General features: G+C 36.8%; 1 protein-coding gene across 2 annotated transcripts; it reads left to right on the forward strand.

The window, feature by feature from the left end:
- Positions 1–1,359: 1,359 nt before the first annotated feature.
- APE1 (acclimation of photosynthesis to environment) lies at positions 1,360–19,515 on the forward strand. Of its 2 annotated transcripts, none has more exons than XM_077397104.1 (9): positions 1,360–1,695; positions 2,987–3,033; positions 3,102–3,204; positions 6,654–6,740; positions 8,996–9,079; positions 12,569–12,622; positions 17,319–17,399; positions 17,623–17,664; positions 19,282–19,515. In XM_077397104.1, the coding sequence occupies exons 1-9, from the start codon at positions 1,429–1,431 to the stop codon at positions 19,420–19,422; spliced, it is 906 nt and encodes a 301-aa protein (XP_077253219.1). In that variant the 5' UTR covers positions 1,360–1,428; the 3' UTR covers positions 19,423–19,515. The 2 variants fall into 2 exon arrangements, with proteins under 2 accessions (XP_077253219.1, XP_077253220.1); XM_077397105.1 differs by having other exon boundaries at positions 1,370–1,695; positions 17,623–17,668.
- The last annotated feature ends 871 nt before the right edge of the window (positions 19,516–20,386 follow it).

Genomic DNA, 20,386 nt, shown 5'->3' on the forward strand with positions numbered 1-20,386 from the left:
TTGAGAAATCCCTGCCTATCCGATCCTAATGTTACATTCCATTTTGTCCAGCGATGTTCGCATGGTCTATGCCCTGTGGCTTTGTTGTAACATATGCACAAAGTGTGTAAACGTCAATAATAGGGGTGCAGTCGGTATCATGCAAATGCAAGACATTGCAAGTGCCACACATGCCTTGTCATAAGACCTAAGGCTCATGAAACTAACTTCTTCCGAACTTCAACGGACAGGATCTAGACACATTACCAGGATCCATGGACATACTACAGGTCCCTATCATATGATAAAAAATTATTACCAATTGAATCCGAAACCCATGGGACATTCCTAAATTCAATTTTATTATACTATTTTACAAAAAATACTCTCTAGTTTTTTTGTTTTAAAGTAACTAGTATTTCAGGGGTATTTTAGTAAAATTAAGTCACAGGGGTATTTTAGTAAAAATATGCCATGTGCAGTTTTTTCAAACTATTAATGTTTTTAGTATCTTTTCATTCATCTCTCTCAAGTCTCAAGTCACAAGTCACAAGTCACCCTCTTTTCTTCCTTCTCTACCCATGGACCCTCGCTCATTGCACTATTGCGGCTCATCTCGCAGCTACATTGCGTGATCGCCCTTTCCCTCATCATCTTATGAGAATCTTAGTGGTGTAAAATGTAAGTAGGACCAACTAGGACACTTCGATGGATGGTCTGATTTGAAATGGATCATGATCGAGACACAGGAAGTAGGATTTGAAGAACACCGACTCCGATCCCAAATGATAAGAGATTTGAATAGACCACGGCTAAGACATATGTGGATCTCTTGACACCCCTTCAGCATGAAACCAAAACCCAAATGGTTGCCCTATAATGGCCCATCAGATGAAGGGTGGTCTCAATCACCCTCAACCTCAATCCTTATTATCGAAATTGGGTCCCATATAGGACACATATGTAATTGGGACCTTTGATCTAGTGGATAATCGTGAACCGACCCACATGGTTTCGAATCCATGCCGAACGACCGACCAAACCGTGAGATCAAGGCCTGGAAAAATCAACGCTTTAGCTTCTCTTGGTAAAAACCTAAACGACGCTTAATAGATCAAGAGGATAAGAAATTTTTGTTTCCCAGTTGGATCAAGGGACCAATCACATCCACGTAGGCGCCAAAAAATGCCCCGTTAGGAAAGAGTTCAACGGTCACCATCTTTTTACCGGGCAATGACATCTTCGCACGCACTTTAGGATGTTTCGCACCACTTTTAAGGTGAATTCTGACAGACTTTAACGCTTTTTTATGTGCAACAGTGGTGCGAATCATCGTACAGGGGGTGCGAATTTATCATCTCCCAATTTAATTTCTCATTTTTGCCCGTTGTAGATAAAGTAGCCACACCTTCGGTGTTCAAAAGGATATTACGAGAGAGAGAGAGAGAGATGGCCGTAGCAAACTCACCTGGAAATGGAATTCTCATCTGCTCGTCTGGCCTTGCCGCCGGCGACCGCCGATATCTCCTCCGGCAGGTTAAGCCAAGGGCCCCACCGCACTATTCCGGGCCCACCCGCTTCCTCAAGCATTCAGTCCAAAAGAGAGATAATCTCAGACACGTGTTCATCGCCGATGCCGTGGATTCAACACAACCCTCCTCCTCCATCTCCTCCGATAAGGCAATTATATCCGATGATGAATTCTCACTCGCCAAGGTCCTCCCCTCTGATCTGCTAATTCTGTTTTAATTGCAGTTTATTGAAACCCCTTCCTTTTATTTTGCAATTCCCCTTTTTGTTTTCTTGTGGGCGTGCTTGAAAGTTGTTGTTTTCAATCATATAACCGAAATGGCTTCCATAGCAACTTGAAATCCCATCTAAGTTAGACTTTATCTAACTTAGATCTTATTCCTCCTTTTGTAAGACCATCAACCAACTGATATTCAATCTTCACATAAGAAGGCGCATTTCTCGGGAATCCACCACTTCATTGGGATTATTTTGATCATGCTATACTGGATTGTGAGCAATGCTTTATTGAAACCTTATTATGACAGTAAAACTTGATAGGACTGTCTACCTGTATTGTCAACTTATAACAAAATCATTAGCCAAAGAATCTTTGCAACTCCACGGGCTATATCCCTATAATTTGCTCTAGCACTTGATCTGTCTACCATAGAAGAGTAACAAACGGGTTGTGGTTGTGAGGTCCAATGCTGAGGCTGAGTACAGTGCTATAGCTCGTGCTATGTGTGCGAGCTTATGTGGATCCAAATACTTATAAGAGAGATGGGAGTGAAGGTTGATGGTCCCATGAAGCTCTATTGTGATAACAACAATTCACATCACCTTTGACCCTGCATTTCATGAGAAAACAAAACATATAGATGTTTATTTTCAATTTGTGAGAGAAAAGTGGAGGACAATGTTCATTACTATTACCTACATTAAATCAGAGGATTAACTTACTGGCATTCTCACAAAACTATTACCAAAAGTTGTCTACAATGGATTCTTGACGAGCTGGACATATTTGACATTCAAATGCGCCAGCTTGGGATAGGAGGGGAGGGTGTGTGTGTGTTTGGGGGGAGGGCGGAGTGTTGAAAGATGTTATTTACAAGAGGGCGAGCCTTGGCACAACGGTAAGGTTGCTCCATTGTGACCTGGGTGGTCATGGGTTCGAGTCACAGAAACAGCTTCTCTGCAAAGCAGGGGTAAGGCTGCGTACATCTAGCCCTCCCCAGACCCCGCGGTTAGTATAGTGCATCATGTTTTGTGTGCATTTATTATTTCACGTAACTTACTTGGGGTATTATTGTCATTATGTAACATTCCCAACGAATGGAGCATACCCTCATTCCCAAGAATTACTTTTTTCTCCCTCTTCCTCTTCTTCTTCTCGTTTCTTACGATCAACAAGTTTCTACATTGCTTAGCCAATAGAAGGATTTTGTGTCGCCTATCCATTTAGCAAACTCAATATGGTTGTTTCATGTTGCAGGTCTCATTTGGTGTGATTGGTCTTGGTGTTGGCTCTACACTTCTATCGTAAGTATTTATTCTATGCCCTTTTCTGTTTTTCTAATGAATATTCTTATGTTTACACTTTGCTTCAGATATGGATTTGGTGCATATTTCAATATTCTCCCTGGCTCTGAATGGTCAGCAATAATGCTAACATATGGCTTTCCTCTTGCAATAATTGGTATGGCTCTTAAGGTAAACATTTTCTCGCATCTGTGTGAATTCAGTGTTTGAATGTCACACAAATATATCGCAGTTTAGTGACCTATTGACCTTAAGGAATTTTATAATTTATAACATGGACTTATAAATATATCACAGTTTAGTGACCTATTGACCTAAAGGAATTTTATAATTTATAACATGGACTTAGAAAGATATCTTTAACATTTATGGGTATTATTAACTTGTACTGAATTTATCACATCAGCTCATGTTACTGAGGTATAAAAATACCACCATTTTTTGGTTTTTTATAATGATAACATCTGGCTAATTGATTTTTTCCTTTGTTACATATAAATGATTTCTTTCTTCTATTGTTACAGTATTATGGCATCGATACAAATAGTAAATAATACTCACAATAGTACTGCTTGCACACTTGTTTTCTCATGGTTTCTTTGTTAAGTTACATGCAAGGAACAACATGTTTGTATTAAATTTTCTTCCATCAGTTGTGATGTAAACATTTTGCCGGTTGAAGAACCAATGGTAAACAAAAGAGACTTGCAATTTGAACACAACAGCTTTAAAAAGTCCTTCATGTAATTCTTGTACACACGTTTCTGTTTCTTGCTTTTTTGTTGAGATCAAAATTTACCTACAGAGAAGTTCTTCCTGTCTGTTTCGCCCTTGGAACCTTTGATTATCTCGTTATGTTATTAATAAAATATGGTATGCTCCTTACTTCATGATAGCAACAACATATTTTCATAAAAGAAATAGTGACAACATGGAACCACTTAGAATTTTGGCTGACTGGATTACCTACTTTTTTACAACAACAGTCTATCAAGCCGCTAGATTTATGTGTAGGTGCGCCTTTTTTTTCTTTCTCCTCTCATTGTTGATCAACTGTTTAGCTTTCCCTTTCCACAATTTTCTGGCCCATTTTATTGCCAGGGTAATTTGATCAGTTTCATCTTTTTTTTTTTAGCACGGTAGGTATGTTAAAATCGTTGTGCTAATATGCTGAAGCAGCTGAACCATTGCCCAACTTTTTTCTGTTTTCTCTATTAGGGTTGTCAAATTTGGTACTTTTCCTTAGTTCTCGTAGCATTGTCGGCTGCATTTTTAATGAGTATAGGGTCTGGTGGACTTGTTCTGTTTTACCTGGGCTCCCAAGTCTATACTTTTGAAATATTACTAGTAGTTCATCATGGAATTTTATGATAATATAGGGTTAGAATGAACAAATTTGGGTTTTGGCATATCTTTTATGTTGGTTTTATTTGGAAAATTCATGTTTTAAAATATAAAAAACCTAAAAAATTCTGGTTTATTTTTGTATACTTTGCTTTTGTTATATGAGATTGTCATTTGGCTGTTCCAGCATGTATTTGTTGTTTTGTGTTGAATTCTGTTGCAGTCCAGTTGTTGAACAAGCAAAGAATCACAGAAAAAAAAAAAAAAACTAGAAAAGAGAAGAATTTATTAAAACCGATCTCTGGTTGGTGTTACATCAACTAGAAGCAAACACCCAAGTCTATGAACGGTATTCAACAGTGACATAGTAATTTGGCATAAAAAGAGTCATTAATTCCACCAGAATCCTTACATTCAACAGTGAATGATGTTCCTACTTTGAGTAACCTCACTACCAATGAATTGCTGACTTAGCAATCCCAATCATATTAGAATTGTAACTGTGGATACTAAAAATATAATTGTAATCCTTTCAAAATCTCTCATGGTGAGCAACCTAGACTTCAGCATTTTATAGATAATGCTAATTCGATGATTTCAGTGCAAACACTCAACATCCAATATGTATATGATTTCATTTTAGGTGTATTATGGAGTTGTTATCATTTGCTACACGTGAACAAAGTGACAGAGGAGGGGGCACCAAACATCGGGCAAATTTTGGGTTCTACCAAAGTTACCAAAACAACACTCCGATTTCAACAGCAAATTTTCATAGTAAAACCTACCAAAGTGACCAAAACAACACTCCAATTTCAACAGCAAATTTTCAAAGTAAAACCTAGCGACCTCTGGTACCCTGATGCAAAGAGACCCCCCCGATCAGTGTTTTTCGTGTGCAGCCGCTGCTGACAGGTTTAGTTGGTGTGGCATTTATTTGAAAATTCCCTTAACCAAGGGCAGTCATTGTTTTATTTCCCAAATGGAGCCCCATTCTAGAAGTGTTTCCCTTTCTATCAAGGTGTTGGGTCCAAGGTACAAAATATTTTCCCCTCATATTATCGTGTGAATCAATTTCCCCTCTTCTTATTCTTCCATATTACATTTGTTTTTCTCTCTCTCTCTGGATCTCTTCCCTCTTCTTCTTCTTTCAGTTTTCCTTCTTTTCTTTCCCTCTCTAGATCTCTTCCCTCTTCTTCTTCTTTCAGTTTTCCTTCTTTTCTTTCCCTCTCTAGATCTCTTCCCTCTTCTTCTTCTTCTTCTTCTTCTTCTTCTTCCAGTTTTCCTTCTTTTCATGTTTTCGTTTTCTTCCTGTAAGGGCCGCCGTGTGGCTGCTGCTTTCTTGCTTTTATTCCTCTTATTCCCTGGAAAGAATTGCTGTGATGCTTCCTTTTTTTCCTTTTATTTCTGTTCTCGCTATTTGGAAAAGAATCCCATGGGGTTGCATGTTATATCATTCTAGTGTTTTTTCTCCTGTTGTTATTTTGTGGAAAAAAACATTAATATGCCTTCTAAATCATTTTGGTGTTTTCTTCTTCTACATATATTTTATGGAAAATAGAAGCTTACTGTGTAGTTTTTTGCTTTTACTTCTGGAAAAGAAAACTTGAGACAAGCTCTTTTGTTGAAAACAAACAGTAAACTTTGCCAAAACTTGCTGAAAAGAGTGTTTTTTCTATTTTGTATGGTTGGTATCATTGTATTTTCTTCTAGTTTTGGCCCAAACCTTGAGTCATCTCAAAACAGTTAGTAGTGAGTCAGTGACCAATACTCAAGATGCTCACTCAGTTTGACCCAAGTGGTAGTTTCTCTTTCTACACCAATGAATGTGAAAAACTGAATAGCATCAGTGCATTAATCGGATCAAATAACTCATAACGGATTAACTTTTTGTGGAGGTGAACTAGATATATCAAGCGACTTCAATACTTTAATCATGATGCTAAAGTTTCTATTATAATTTAATAATGCATGTTTCCTCATAAAATGAAGATTTAGAGCCCTTCTGTTTATAGTTTATTATCTTATATCATAATTTCTAATTTTCGATATCATAGTGCCTATGACAAATATTTGATGCATATTGATATATTCGTATAGTAACAATGTCCATTGTAAAAGTTAGAAAGTTCGACAGAAGAATGTGAAATGATATCTTATGGTTTTATGGTTTTACTGTTCAACAGGAAATTATCACAATGCTTAGTTATTGTGATTCCAAAGCTACTACAAGTCCAAATTTTTACCTTCTTGACTATAGTATTTTCTATTTTCAGTATGCGGAGCTCAAACCAGTTCCATGCATAACCTACTCTGATGCTCAAATCTTGAGGGAAACATGCGCTACTCCTATTCTTAAACAGGTAAATGCCAAAATAAGTTTTACCCAATCTGAAGACCCCCCTTTTGAAAACGTTTCCCATTACCTTTTTTCTTGCACAATTGACTTTCTTTAAGTGAATATCAGCAATTACTGTTTTATCTATTCATGTACTGATATATTAGAGTGAGCTATTTTGTGCCAAGACTGAGAAGATTAGTTTTTTAAAAATTCATACTTGGACAAGAACTCACCCAAGGTAAAACCGAGTTAACTTACAAGAGTGAATAATTGACACAGTGTGTTGGACTAGAACTCACCCAAGGTAAAACCTAGACAACTCGTGCAAGTCAATAAATTGACACGGTGAGTTTTCTATTGACTAGATAGGGCCAGAATCAAATCAAAATGGGCCAAGTTAAGGCTCAGGGAGGTTGAATAGTGGACTTGAATTCGCAAGAGTGAATGACTGACACGGTGAGTTGGACTAGAACTCACCCAAAAGGTAAAACCGAGTCAACTCGTGCAAGTCAATAATTGACACGGTGAGTTTTCTATTGACTCCGTAGGGCAAAAATCAAATTAACATAGCCAAGTTAATGTTGGCTCATGTGTGGCTTTTTTTTTGGTGTGTGTGGGGGGCGGGGGGAGAGTGACTAGAATAAGAAAATTAACTTGCGAAATTTCTAACTGAACCTAACTTAATTATATTCTATAAATAGTGGACTAGAATTCGCAGGAGTGAATAACTGACACGGCGAGTCGGACTAGAACTCACCCAAGGTAAAAACTGAGTCAACTCGTGCAAGTCAGTAATTGACAGTTTTCTATTGACTCAATAGGGCCAAAATCAAATCAACATGGCCAAGTTAATGTTGGCTCGTGTGTGCTTTTTCTTCTTCTTTTTTTTTTTTTTTGGGGGGGGGGGGGGGGGGGGCAGAGTGACTAGAATAAGAAGATTAACTTACGAAAGGTCTAACTGAAACTAACTTAAGTATATTCTAAGGGAGAGCCATTTCAATGTGAGGGCCTGCATGTTCATGGCAAGATTTATTTCGCATCTGGGAGAGATGGGGTGGGGGGCAGGGGTAGGGCAGGGGGCAGAGTGACTAGAATAAGATTTATCTCACATCTTAGCCATGTTGATTTATTTCAAATCAACTTGGCTAGATTTATAATGCACTTTGACTTTTAGCCATTATAAATGCACAACTGTTCCTTGCAGCCAATGGAGGCGCCCTTTCACCCTATTTCTGCAAGCCAATGGAGGCGCCCTTCAGTTTAGAATACCTCTCTCTCTCTCTCTCTCACACACACACACACACACACCCACACACACATATATACATATATATAGACAAATTTCCATGTAGGTATTGCATTTCATGCAATTTGTATTTCTTAGAATGGGAAAGATTTTTTGTTGCTAGAAACTGAAGAACTGTTCTAGAGCTGAAATCTCTCAAATCATCTCTTGGGCTGCTTATATACCCACATAGAGAAATCTTACAAAAATCAATATGGATTTTCACAATTTTGAATGAAAAATGGTTTAAAGCTTTGCTCTTTACCTGCACAGAAGCAATTAAATATTGGCGGATTATAATACCTCCGATTTAAAGCAAGTGTGCTATTAGACAAGAAAAAAAAAAGGATTTTTCTTATCTTCATGTAAAAAATATAATACATGAAATATTGTACTTAATAAAATTTATTTCTTGTACTTTATGATTACAATAGCATTATTAGAAGATGTCTTTCCTTAACTTTTGATATTTAATCTTAGTAAACATTCACCAATGCCTCTCAAAGAGTTATACCATATTCGTTTGCCAACATAGTTTGTATTCATCTTGTGGTGTGCAAGGTTCTTTTAAGTTCTAGCCTGTGATTCATGTCAAATTGTGTATGATTGTTAACAGCAACAAGTGAGCTGCTGTTTTAACTTTAGTTTCATTCTGACTTAATTATGAACGGAATTATACCTATTGCATTATATGCCATGTTAATCTCATGAGGATAATTTTTTTTTTTTAATTACATCCAATTCCATTGGAATTATGAATGAATTATATACCGTTGACTAGTAAACCATGGGTTAGAAATTATTGTTTTAAACTAACAAGCACATAGTGTAATGTAATATTGAGCTGCTTCAGTTTTACTGTTCTAAACTATGATTGGCTACAATTAAGCGACAAGTTATATTCTTCAGACCCACCCTTGGTTGTATAATATGTGAGGCACATTTCTTCTTTTGGTTTGAAGTCTCAATAAAGTTTTTGGTGCATTGATTAGGTCAGAAATGATGTTATAAGATTTCGTTATGGAGATGAACAACATTTAGACGAGGCCTTAAAACGGATTTTCCAATATGGACAGGTATATTTACTTTGGCAAAACTTGAGGCATGTTTTTAGATGATATTTCTATGTTGCTGATGTGGAAGCTATCTATTACCAAAGTAGTGTGTAATTTTCTTTTATCGAGTGATAGTTTAACCATAGAACTTGAATTAAATTCACTTGGTAAAGGATGGGTTGGAGAATATGTGAAACAAAGATTTTATCATATCGGAAGTGAGTGCTTTTAGACATGTCATCATATCACCTCTTTTATTGTTACCTATCTTTTTGGACTATTACGAAATTAAATGTACATAGATTACTTACTAGGAGCGTTGTTAGTGTATAATGTTTACTTTATGATTAATATCATACGTCTCTATTGAAGGGATATTTTCCTAAATCAAAATTTGACTGTAGATCACATGAATAGTAGCTGTAGACCCCATGCCAAGCCTCTACTCAGACTCCTTTTCATTTCTTGCATTAACTTCAATATTGGGTTGCCTAGATCCCATAATTATGCGTGCATTATTTATCTTCCATGTAGCTTGTTTTTTGTCAATGGAAGACTTCACCTTTATTCCATCTATTACTCCTAAAATCTCTTTCCCTTCGACAGAAAATACGAAAATGAAAGTAATTTGTTCCATCAAATTTCACAGAATTGCTTTCAGATTTTTCAGCCATGAGTAGTTAACTTGAACTGTGTGACCATCCCCTCAAGTGTCTTAAGGTGATTGCCAATAACGATTCCCAAGTGAATTAAGTAGGTATTTTGGTGTCTGTAACCACAGAACAGGTTCTCAAAGGAGCAACGGATCAAAGTCATTTATTTATTTCAGTCAACTCAAGTGGGCTAATGACATAATGGCTTGATCACTTAATCATAGCAGCAACTTTTAATCAGCCCTTCAAACATAAGCAAAGCACTTGGTGTCTTCAAATCACTTAACAAAAATTTTAGATCAGATCCATCACTTAATGATCAAACAAGAGTCAATGTTGAGAATTAGGCTTTGTAACAAAGACACTAGCAGATTAGGGTTATGGAAGGTGAATATGAGGATTTGAGATTTTTGAAGTGGGAAAAGTGATGGCCAAGTGAAGTTAGGTTATGCAAATGGAAAGATATGGGGGTTGGAGAACTTAGGGTTGTTGTGGATTGTATGATTTGGGGTGTTGAATGATGGGATTAGGATTTCAGATGGACTGGTTCATGAGATTAGGGTTTCAAATGGGATAGGGGTGAGATTGAGGATTTTGTATAGTGTTGGTGAAAGATCAGGCTTCGAATGGGAAGGATTGAAATTTTGAATGGTTAAGGGATGACATTAGGGTGTTGGGAATGGATATGCCTAGGGGATTAGGGTTTCAAATGAATGGAGTTAGGCGATTTGGATTTTACATAGGCTGATGGGGGATTAGGGGTTCGAATGAAATAGGTTGGGAGATTAAGGTTTCGGGTGGAGTAGGAATGAGATTAGGGTTTGCCAGGGGATTAGGGTTTCGAATAGGTTGATGGGATTAGGGTTTCAAATGAATGGAGTTAGGCGATTTGGATTTTACATAGGCTGATGGGGGATTAGGGGTTCGAATGAAATAGGTTGGGAGATTAAGGTTTCGGGTGGAGTAGGAATGAGATTAGGGTTTGCCAGGGGATTAGGGTTTCGAATAGGTTGATGGGATTTAGGGGTTTTAAATGAACAGATTGAGGATTAGAGGTTTGAATAAGTTGGTGCAGGGATTTATGGGATTAGGATTTCAAATGGACTGGTTCATGAGACTAGGGTTTCAAATGGGATAGTGGTGAGATTGAGGTTTTGTATAGTGTTGGTGAAAGATCAGACTTCGAATGGGAAGGATTGAGATTTTGAATGGTTAATGGATGACATTTTAAGGTGTTGGGAATGGATATGCCTAGGGGATTAAGGTTTTGAATAGGTTGATGAAGGGATTAGGGTTTCAAATGAATGGAGTTAGGAGATTTGGATTTTACATAGGTTGATGGGGATTAGGGTTTCGAATGAAATAGGTTGGGAGATTAAGGTTTCGGGTGGAGTAGGAATGAGATATTAGGGTTTGCCCGGGGATTAGGGTTTCGAATAGGTTGATGGGATTTAGGGTTTTTAAATGAACAGAGCTTCGAATGGGAAGGATTGAGATTTTGAATGGTTAAGGGATGACATTTTAAGGTGTTGGGAATGGATATGCCTAGGGGATTAGGGTTTTGAATAGGTTGATGAAGGGATTAGGGTTTCAAATGAATGGAGTTAGGAGATTTGGATTTTACATAGGTTGATGGGGGATTAGGGTTTCGAATGAAATAGGTTGGGAGATTAAGGTTTCGGGTGGAGTAGGAATGAGATATTAGGGTTTGCCAGGGAATTAGGGTTTCGAATAGGTTGATGGGATTTAGGGTTTGCCAGGGAATTATGGTTTCGAATAGGTTGATGGGATTTAGGGTTTTTAAATGAACAGATTGAGGATTAGAGGTTCGAATAAGTTGGTGCAGGGATTTATGGTTTCAATTGAAGGGGTTGAAGAATGGGGTTTTAAATAGAGAGGTAATGGGATTAGGGTTACGAAATTGTTGGGAGAAGACCTCAACGACTTTGATGGTTGAAAAAATGAGAAACTTGGTTGCACAACTCCGATAGCGGAGAAGGCAAAAAGGAAAAAAATGAAAGGAAAAATAGAAAGAAAGTGAAGAAATGATGTTCTCTTTCTTGAATTCTTGATGACCTCTTTAAGTTATTGATCTTCTTGGCTCTTATACCATGTTAAAACTACAATGCATAACCAAAGCGAATGATGGCTACCATTCCAAAAAAAAGAAAGAAAACAAAGCGAATGATGCAGAGAAGATGATATTAGGGAAAACTCTTTCACACTAAAATGAAGAATGAAGAGTTCAAGTCACCCTTATGACTCGTCTCCTTTTTTATAAATTCCAAGTTACAAAGATGACATTATGTATTGTACATAAGTCAAAAGGCATAAAGGTCTATTCCTATCAAATAATTATATACTCAAGTACTGTTTATACAATTGATTGCACATTCTCTTTCATACAGCTTATACACACCTTGTAATGTGTATCTATCCCATTTTCCTCAATGAGTAAAGAGCTAGTGGAGATATTTTTTATTATGTTGCACTTTATACTCAGCCTTTAGTGTGAGTTAACCAATATAATGAAGTATTATTTGATTATTAAGGTTAACTTCACAATGTAGGAAGAGAGAATTGTTTGTGGTAATTATTATTTACTTTTGGCATTTTATTTAGTGCCCTTATTCTTTACTTCTCATCCAAAATCATCTTGAGTCAAGCATTATGAAATGGGGTTTTACCATGCAATCCTGGAATTTCAGTATGTGTTAGATTCTGCTTAGTTAAGAACATTATTTTCATGATTTTCTTATGTTATATCACAAAAGAACCACTGAGATTGTGAAGTAGAGGAATTGATGTGATCTCATTGCCTTCCAATAACATTACTTCTATTTGCTTCTTGATTTAGGGTGGGGGAATTCCACGAAGAAATGCACCCATTCTACAAATGATTCGTGAAGAAGTATGCTTCTATTAACCCACAATCTTTTGTTCTGTTTTTTGCACTTTGTCTGTCAATTACCTAAGATTAGTGAATGCTTTTGATTGCCTTATGATTGGATTTTTATCTATGCATTAGTGAGGGTTATATTAGTCAATTACCTAAGATAAGATAAATGGTACATTTCTGTTTTGATATTTGTCCCATTCAATGAAAGAATAATTATAGGATTTTCCAAGAAACTTTGCTCTGTCCTTTTACATTTATACATTCGGTTCAATTCATAAACATGGTGGTTGTCACCACTCACTATTAGGAATGTAAGAGTTGATAATAAAAGCACAAATTTATTTAAATATGTCAAGGGTTTTGTGTACTTATTTTGACCCCTTTAGTTTTTCCTATTTATAGATCCTTTTTTTTTTGTTTACTTCATGTATTGTTTCCAACTTTAACCTTGGCAACTTTACTGACCAAGCGTATTCTTGTAAATATGTAAGTTATAAATGAAGGAAGTAGAGAAAGGGAGGCATTCCGCTCTCATCTCTATTCTCCCTGTTTCTTCTATTTCAAGTTTGAACATGGCAACTTAGCTTGATACCTACAAGGAAACCACATATCGATTTTTCCCACCTCTTCTTCTCTAAATCAAAAAGGGATTAGATAGAGATTATTGTGCTAAAGAAACATTAAAAGTGGACCCATTGAGCCTTTGTTGATGCGATTGTCCTGATGCATATGTTGTGTAGATGTCTTGTATTCTGGCATTACAGGACCCTGACGAGTGATAGACTAATGTGCGTGGCGCACATGCAGGTCGATAAATTTCAGATTCTTCACTAAAGGGTATTTCGGTAAATTTCTCCATGTAGTGGCATTGATAGACAAGCCACATGTTAGGGTTACGGGATTAGGTTTTTCTTTTGTGTTTTCTTGGCCAAGAGGAAGAGAGTTTGTAACCCTAGACAGAAATAGTGAAAATCTTCCCCCTGTAGAAGACGTAGGCAGTGCCGAACCACATAAATCTTGTGTGATTGTGTTTCTTTGCGTCGTTCTCTGGTGTTTTGTTGCACATCGTGGTTGATCCTTGTCGTCTCGGTTTTTCTATTGTATCATTCACTAGATCTTTGGTTATGGTGATTTGTGGTATTTTTTACATAGCTACATGAAAATTCCCTTCTATTTGACGCATGAAAGATACCATTGGAAAGATATCTGATTATGGTGATTTCTGGTATTTTTTGGTTTTCTTGTGTGATTGTGTTTCTTTGCATCGTTCTTTTGGTGTTTTGTTGCACATCGTGGTTGATCCTTGTCGAGAAGGTATTTCACGGTTTTTCTATAGTATCATTCACTAGATCTTTGATTATGGTGATTTGTGGTATTTTTTGCATAGCTACATGAAAATTCCCTTCTATTTGACGCATGAAAGATACCATTGGAAAGATATCTGATCATGGTGATTTGTGGTATTTTTTGCATAGCTACATGAAAATTCCCTTCTATTTGACACATGAAAGACACCATTGGAAAGATATCTGATTATTGTGATTTATTTTTTTTGTATTTCTTGCGCAATTTTTTCTGAAGACTTAGCTTACGTTTTGACTTTTGAAAGTATTTCCAAAGTTAAAGAAATTAAATACTAGACCTTTTTGACAAGTCCATTGATCTATGATTGTGTTCTCATTCTTAAATGATGTTTTTATGCTGGTAGATCATTTTAGCGTGGGCCAGATGCATATGATTTCATTTTAAACCATCAAGGATTGAATGTGCCATGATGAAAATTGTTGAGGATATATTATCGATTTTATTCATGGTTTTTTAATATAAATGATGCTTAGGCCTGTTATATGTAATGGTGATGCGGGATATGTGCCTATGGAATTCTTTCATCAGAAATTGTATGAATACTCATTTTGCTTCCTTGAGCATTGTGTTCAATAGTCCAGAACGGTTGAATTTTTACTAGTGTCTGAAATTGATTGACAGAACCCAAAAATATTCCTTGAATGTTTCAAATAGATGGGAGAAAACCCGATTAAATCCAAGGATCCTATTCTACATGCAAGATGACAAATGGAAAGTGTAAATCAACAGTCTAATTGAATTCTTACCTCAAAGTTGGGTGGGTCTCTGGCATCAAGATTTCTCCTCGGCAGCCTCTCTCTCTCTTCGTCCAGGATTTCTTCCGAAGAGAAACGGCTAAACATGGTTGTTTATATAATAAGGTTAAAAAACCTAACCTAACATAGATTAACTTAAATACCTCTCTATTAATTAAGTTTTACATATGCAGGATTTGCGGTATTTCATCTAACCCATCCGTTATTTTACCCATACCCTGAGAACCCTTGCAAACTCATTCCCATTGGTTATTATAACATCCCAGTCTACAGTGCACTTTTATTACCTGAAACAGTCCAGTGTTCTCATACCTTCAATTGTAAACACCCTGCACAGCTCACCCAAGCCTGAAACAATCCTGATTTATCATCTTTAATAGATCTGTCCAGATCTGTAGTTCAAATATTTTCTTAGCCTAATCAACCCAGATTTGAATCTGAAACTAGAGATTTGTTTGAGTTGGCTGTCTTATGTCAATTGATATCAGAGCTACATATATAGAGTCTCCTTTTTGCTTCCTGCATCAAGAATACTTTCCAGTGGTTCATACTGCATGTGAGTTGATCTGGTTGAAGATTACTTTTTATGGAAGAGATGGTTTTACAATTGACAAATTAATGACAGTTTTCCATAAGAGGACTAAGTACATTGAAATGGATTGTCAGTGAAAAGGTCAGCAAAGGAGTCAATTTGGTTTTATGTGTTCCAAGTTGAAGCATGGATGATATCTATGCTCAAATTTGAGTGAGAGTATTAAGGGTTATGATGGTTTAATGATATGATCTATGGACACCTCGTATCCATGACGACATGGCAATCCCTAAAAATCTAGAAACGGGGACGCGCACGAAATTAAAATTACTATAAAATTACTGATTACTATTTACTAATTATAATATGCAAGAAATTAAATATGGTATTCATTTAAAAAACTAATAATTCTTAGGATTAGGCAACTATAAGTGTCAAAGAAACATGAGATAATCAAATAACAATGCATTAATCAATCTATTCTAGTTATCTTCGGTCTCCAATATGCATAGAGAAAGAGATACCAATATGATACAATGAATATAATACTGGGAGACTGTTTAGTTTTTAAGGTTTAGGGGAGGGGGTAACAACAAATATTAGTTAATGAAGAGTGAAAAGAAAAGTTAGTAATAAAATAAGAGGGTAATGAAAGAGCAGATAAATACAATATTAGATAATACAGTGTTTCACTTGACACAGTACAATACAATATTAGATAATACATAGTATTTCAATAGACACGGCACAGTAATGTCAACACGCCCACATTAAGTCTGCGGCAAGGCTGCATACATCTAGCCCTCCCCAGACCCCGCAATGGCGGAAGCCTCGTGCATTGGGCCGCCCTACATTATAGTTTTTAAGTAGTGTCTTTGTATTTGTTGCAATAGTAGATGTGGCCATCATATATAGCTCTAGTGGCATCTTGTCATGAGATTGATTCTCAACCAGCAAGAAATTCCCCCCCCCCCCCCCCTAATTTCTTCTCCTTCTTATTCGTAAACCCAGCATTTACGGGTTGTTAAAAACTTAACATGAAAAAATTATGGAGTTTCTTAAAACTCAACAAGTTTTTCTGACTTCCATTAACTGATCCATATTGTTCCTTTGATCCTAAGGGCCCCTAATAGTGATAGAGGGTTTGCGAATATGATTCAAAGAATTGCACTCTACACTTGGACTGTTCAACTAGGAACTCATAAACCCTTAGGAATGAGGAGTTCGACTAACTCCAACATGTGTATTATATAGCAGTAATACGTGATCGCTCTGCTCCTCCTTAGTCTAAAATTGTGTTTCATTTGTAAATGAAATTTTCCATTTTTTTTTGTTTCTAAAGAATCGTTACCTGTCATATTCATAGTTCATAATTGAACTTTTCTCATAGTAATTATGCTGCTGTCTGAGAGTCTTTGCCCTTGTCATGCGACATCGCATGGTTCTTAAATGTAACTTTGTCCACTACTGCCTTCAAGCTGAGCTAAAAGTTGAAATTGATTGAATTTTCTATTTTCATTATTTTCTTAATGTTATGTTCTTATTAATATCTGCCTGTAAATTATATTCAATCTTTTCTGATTTTTAGCCATGTTCGGAATAGGGTGCAACTCGGGTCTGGTTGGGTCGGGTTGAGGCCAACGCAACCCGAGGAACCCTTTTTAAACAAGCCGACCCGAGTTCCAACCCGAGTTTTTAAGATTACTAAAAACTTTTAAATATTGATAAAAAATGCCGGGTTTCACTCAGGTCGGGTTGCCCCAGCCCTCAACCCAAACCTGACACGAACTCAACCCGGGTTAGGAAAACCCAACCCGAATCCGAACCTGACCTGAAAGACACCCAACCCAACCCGACTTTTTTTAGGGCTGAACCCAACCCGAGTTGCACCCCTAGTCTGGAAGATCTAAAATTCTTATGCCCCCCCTCCTATTTGGGACATGCTGTCTGGATGGTGAAAGCCTGATAACATATATAGTTTTGTGAATGAAAGTTTGAACCTGTTAATATTTATGTAGTGAAGTCATGATCACTGTCTAATAGTTGCCTTTTACAGGTCACTCAGGATGGCAAGTACTGTTTAGTCCTTGTGTTCGATGCAAAAGCTTTGCAACTATCGGATTTCGAAAAAAGGCGGGTAAATATCATGTGAACAAGTAGAAACTGATATTTCATTGCATTATTTTGTTTATTTGATTGGTAAGCCACTAAGACATCCATTCATGTCTATACATTAATCAGGTTCAAAGATAAAGAACCCACCATTTTCTCTATTTTTTTTTTCTGTTTGTGGTAGACCTCTAATTTTCATCTATGAGTAATACGTTATGTACTGATCTACTGAGTACTGGATGTTTTAGGAAAAAATAGCTTCATTCTTTGGACCAGGAATCACAGCCGAGGTTGGTGAGTTTCTAAAACATTTATTTACAGAGATATTCGTTTTAACTCTGACTGTTGATGGATGATAATGGGCAAGGAATGATATTATGCTTCCCTTGTGACATTGGGTTCCATGCTGCACCACATATATGGTAATCAGTAATGTTGGTATGGCATGCCCTTTAAATCGACGGGATCAGACAATCTCAACCCCCTGCTCAGTTGATGCAGCAGGTGGTGGAGAAGAGATTTGATGGGAAAAAACAAAAAAATAAATAAAAACAAAGCTTTGCGTGGGGTGGTTTTCATTCGAACTAAAGATGAAATAGTTCTCTCGATATTTTATATGGGAAAGGTGTGCGTACTCGGCCGAGTAGATAAGCTTATCTACTTGGTCGGGTTAAAAACAGTGGGGGCCCACATTTTTGGGGTGATCCAAACCATTCATTTGAAAGGCCCTTACCTAGATAGGGTGTCCACAAAAAATCAGCCCCATAGGATCATCCTAACCCATGCAACAGCGGAGGGAAAAATGGGGAAAAATGGACAAACACAGCTTCTCCACAAATCTGCCCATTTTTCCCTCCACTGTTGGATGGGTTAGGATGATCCTATGGGGCTGATTTTTTGTGGACACCCTATCTAGGTAAGGGCCTTTCAAATGAATGGTTTGGATCACCCCAAAAATGTGGGCCCCCACTGTTTTTAACCCGACCGAGTAGATAAGCTTATCTACTCGACCGAGTACGCACACCTTTCCCATTTTATATAGTAAGAAGCAGACCTTATTTGATCTCCTACACCATTGAACTTTTGACAACTCAACCTATTAAAACCCAGCCAAACTAATTAGCAACATCAATATGAGTAAGAAGTTGTAAACAAATAGAACTCCCAACCTATTTTATATAGGGAAATGTTATCAGCACTACTGTATTTTGATGAGGACACTCCTCACTTTATTAAAAGTACCGTATGGCCCGCACCATAGGATGATCCAAACCGTCCATTAAATGGGCCACAGCCTAAATACGTTGTGCCCCAAAAATCGTTTCCTAACCCTCCGATCTATAGAGGGTTAGGATCAACCCTCTAACATTCGGATCAGAGGGTTAGGATCAACGTATGGAAATGATTTTTGGGGCACAAACAATTTAGGCTGTGGCCCATCTAATGGACAGTTTGGATCATCCTATGGTGCTGACCATACCGTACTTTTAATAAAGTGAGGAGTGCCCTCATCAAAATACGGTAGTGCTGATAACATTTCCCTTTATATAGTATTACATTTTGGATGCTTCTTTGGTGGACCATCACCATCTCAGTCGTCCACATGGTTGCTCAGTGTCGTCTTTGCCTTGCCATCATTAGTGCAACTTTCTCGATTGTTGCCATGTACAGTCCATAATTGGTTAAGATAGTCTAATCACTATGGTTTTTGGAGATATGGCCCATCCATGTGGTGGCCCACTAAATCAATGGCCACAACTATCATAAACATATATATGTGAGATGGTTGGGCTGGCATGGAACTCATTGAGAGGTGTGGAATAGGAGTACAAATCTTAAACAGCTTTATTCATATTCTGATGATCTCGGAATTTTAGGCCAAAATAATATGGCGTGTATGGGTGCAGGGAAAGGCGAGAATGATTTGTATGAAGTCCGTCTTATTTCCAACACACTTCCGCAGTCAACTGTATGATATCCTCATCTCATTTTCTTGGTGCAATATCAACTTCTTCTCTCCTTCATCATTTAGCTGCCACTCCTTGTAAAATTACATAAATTTTAGTGTTCCATGTTCAGTGAAAACCATTGTAGAGGATGAATATATCAAAATGAAGAATTTATTTTTCTTTTCTTACGGATATGTTGTTTCATCTTTCATCAATCAGAACAGGGTATTGCCCTTTTGTTGAACTAACAAGTTCAAGTAAAAATGTTACTTTTTTTATTTACAAATCCCTTGTATTTTCAAGGTTGCGAATCATACCTTAGAACATGCTATCTTTAAAAAGGGACTTAGGCGACTAGTGTTACATGCTTATGGATCATCAAATCAATGCCTCTTAATGTTTCTACTTGCTACAAAAACAAAAGTCCATCTTTACACAAGGAAAATTAGCTAGAGGATATTAAAAGTTAGTTAAGGTAAATAATAGTAAAATTTGGGGACTCTTATTAATAGAATTAAGTACACTGGGTGGTAATTTTCACTTAATAAAAAAAAAAAATCAAATAAGACAAACCACCAAATTTTAAAGTCCCAGTATCAATTCCAATATAAGATGAAGCTTCAACCCCACAGCATCACCAGTAATTTAACTAAAGTCGGATGTAACATTATAGAATTGAAAGGTCATTTCAAATATGAAACCATATAGGGTGATCTAGTGGAAAGAAAATTATGAAAAAATAATATTTTCCATGAAAAAATTTCAAGGACCAGTAGGTTTGCAGTTTTCCTTGAAAACAATTAAAATTTTCACATTTGGAAAACATTCCGTGGAGAATGAGTTTACCAAATGCAGGAAAATTCATTTTCCATGGAAAAAATTCCAAAAATTTTCCCCTACGTCCAAACAGTCTCTTTAGTTTCATAAACAGTGGACGACATGATTAGATGCGGGTTATTTGGGGTAAAGAAAATGTAAAATGTTTTTTTATATTTAGGTAGAAAGGCTTTTTTTCTCTTGAATAGTGTAATAAGAAGTTGGAGATGTTCTGAAGTAATGTTTT

This window comes from Tasmannia lanceolata, unplaced genomic scaffold, assembly GCF_043159265.1.
Source record: "Tasmannia lanceolata isolate RefF3 unplaced genomic scaffold, GAP_Taslan_0.1 ptg000015l, whole genome shotgun sequence".
Classification (NCBI taxonomy): Eukaryota; Viridiplantae; Streptophyta; class Magnoliopsida; order Canellales; family Winteraceae; genus Tasmannia; species Tasmannia lanceolata.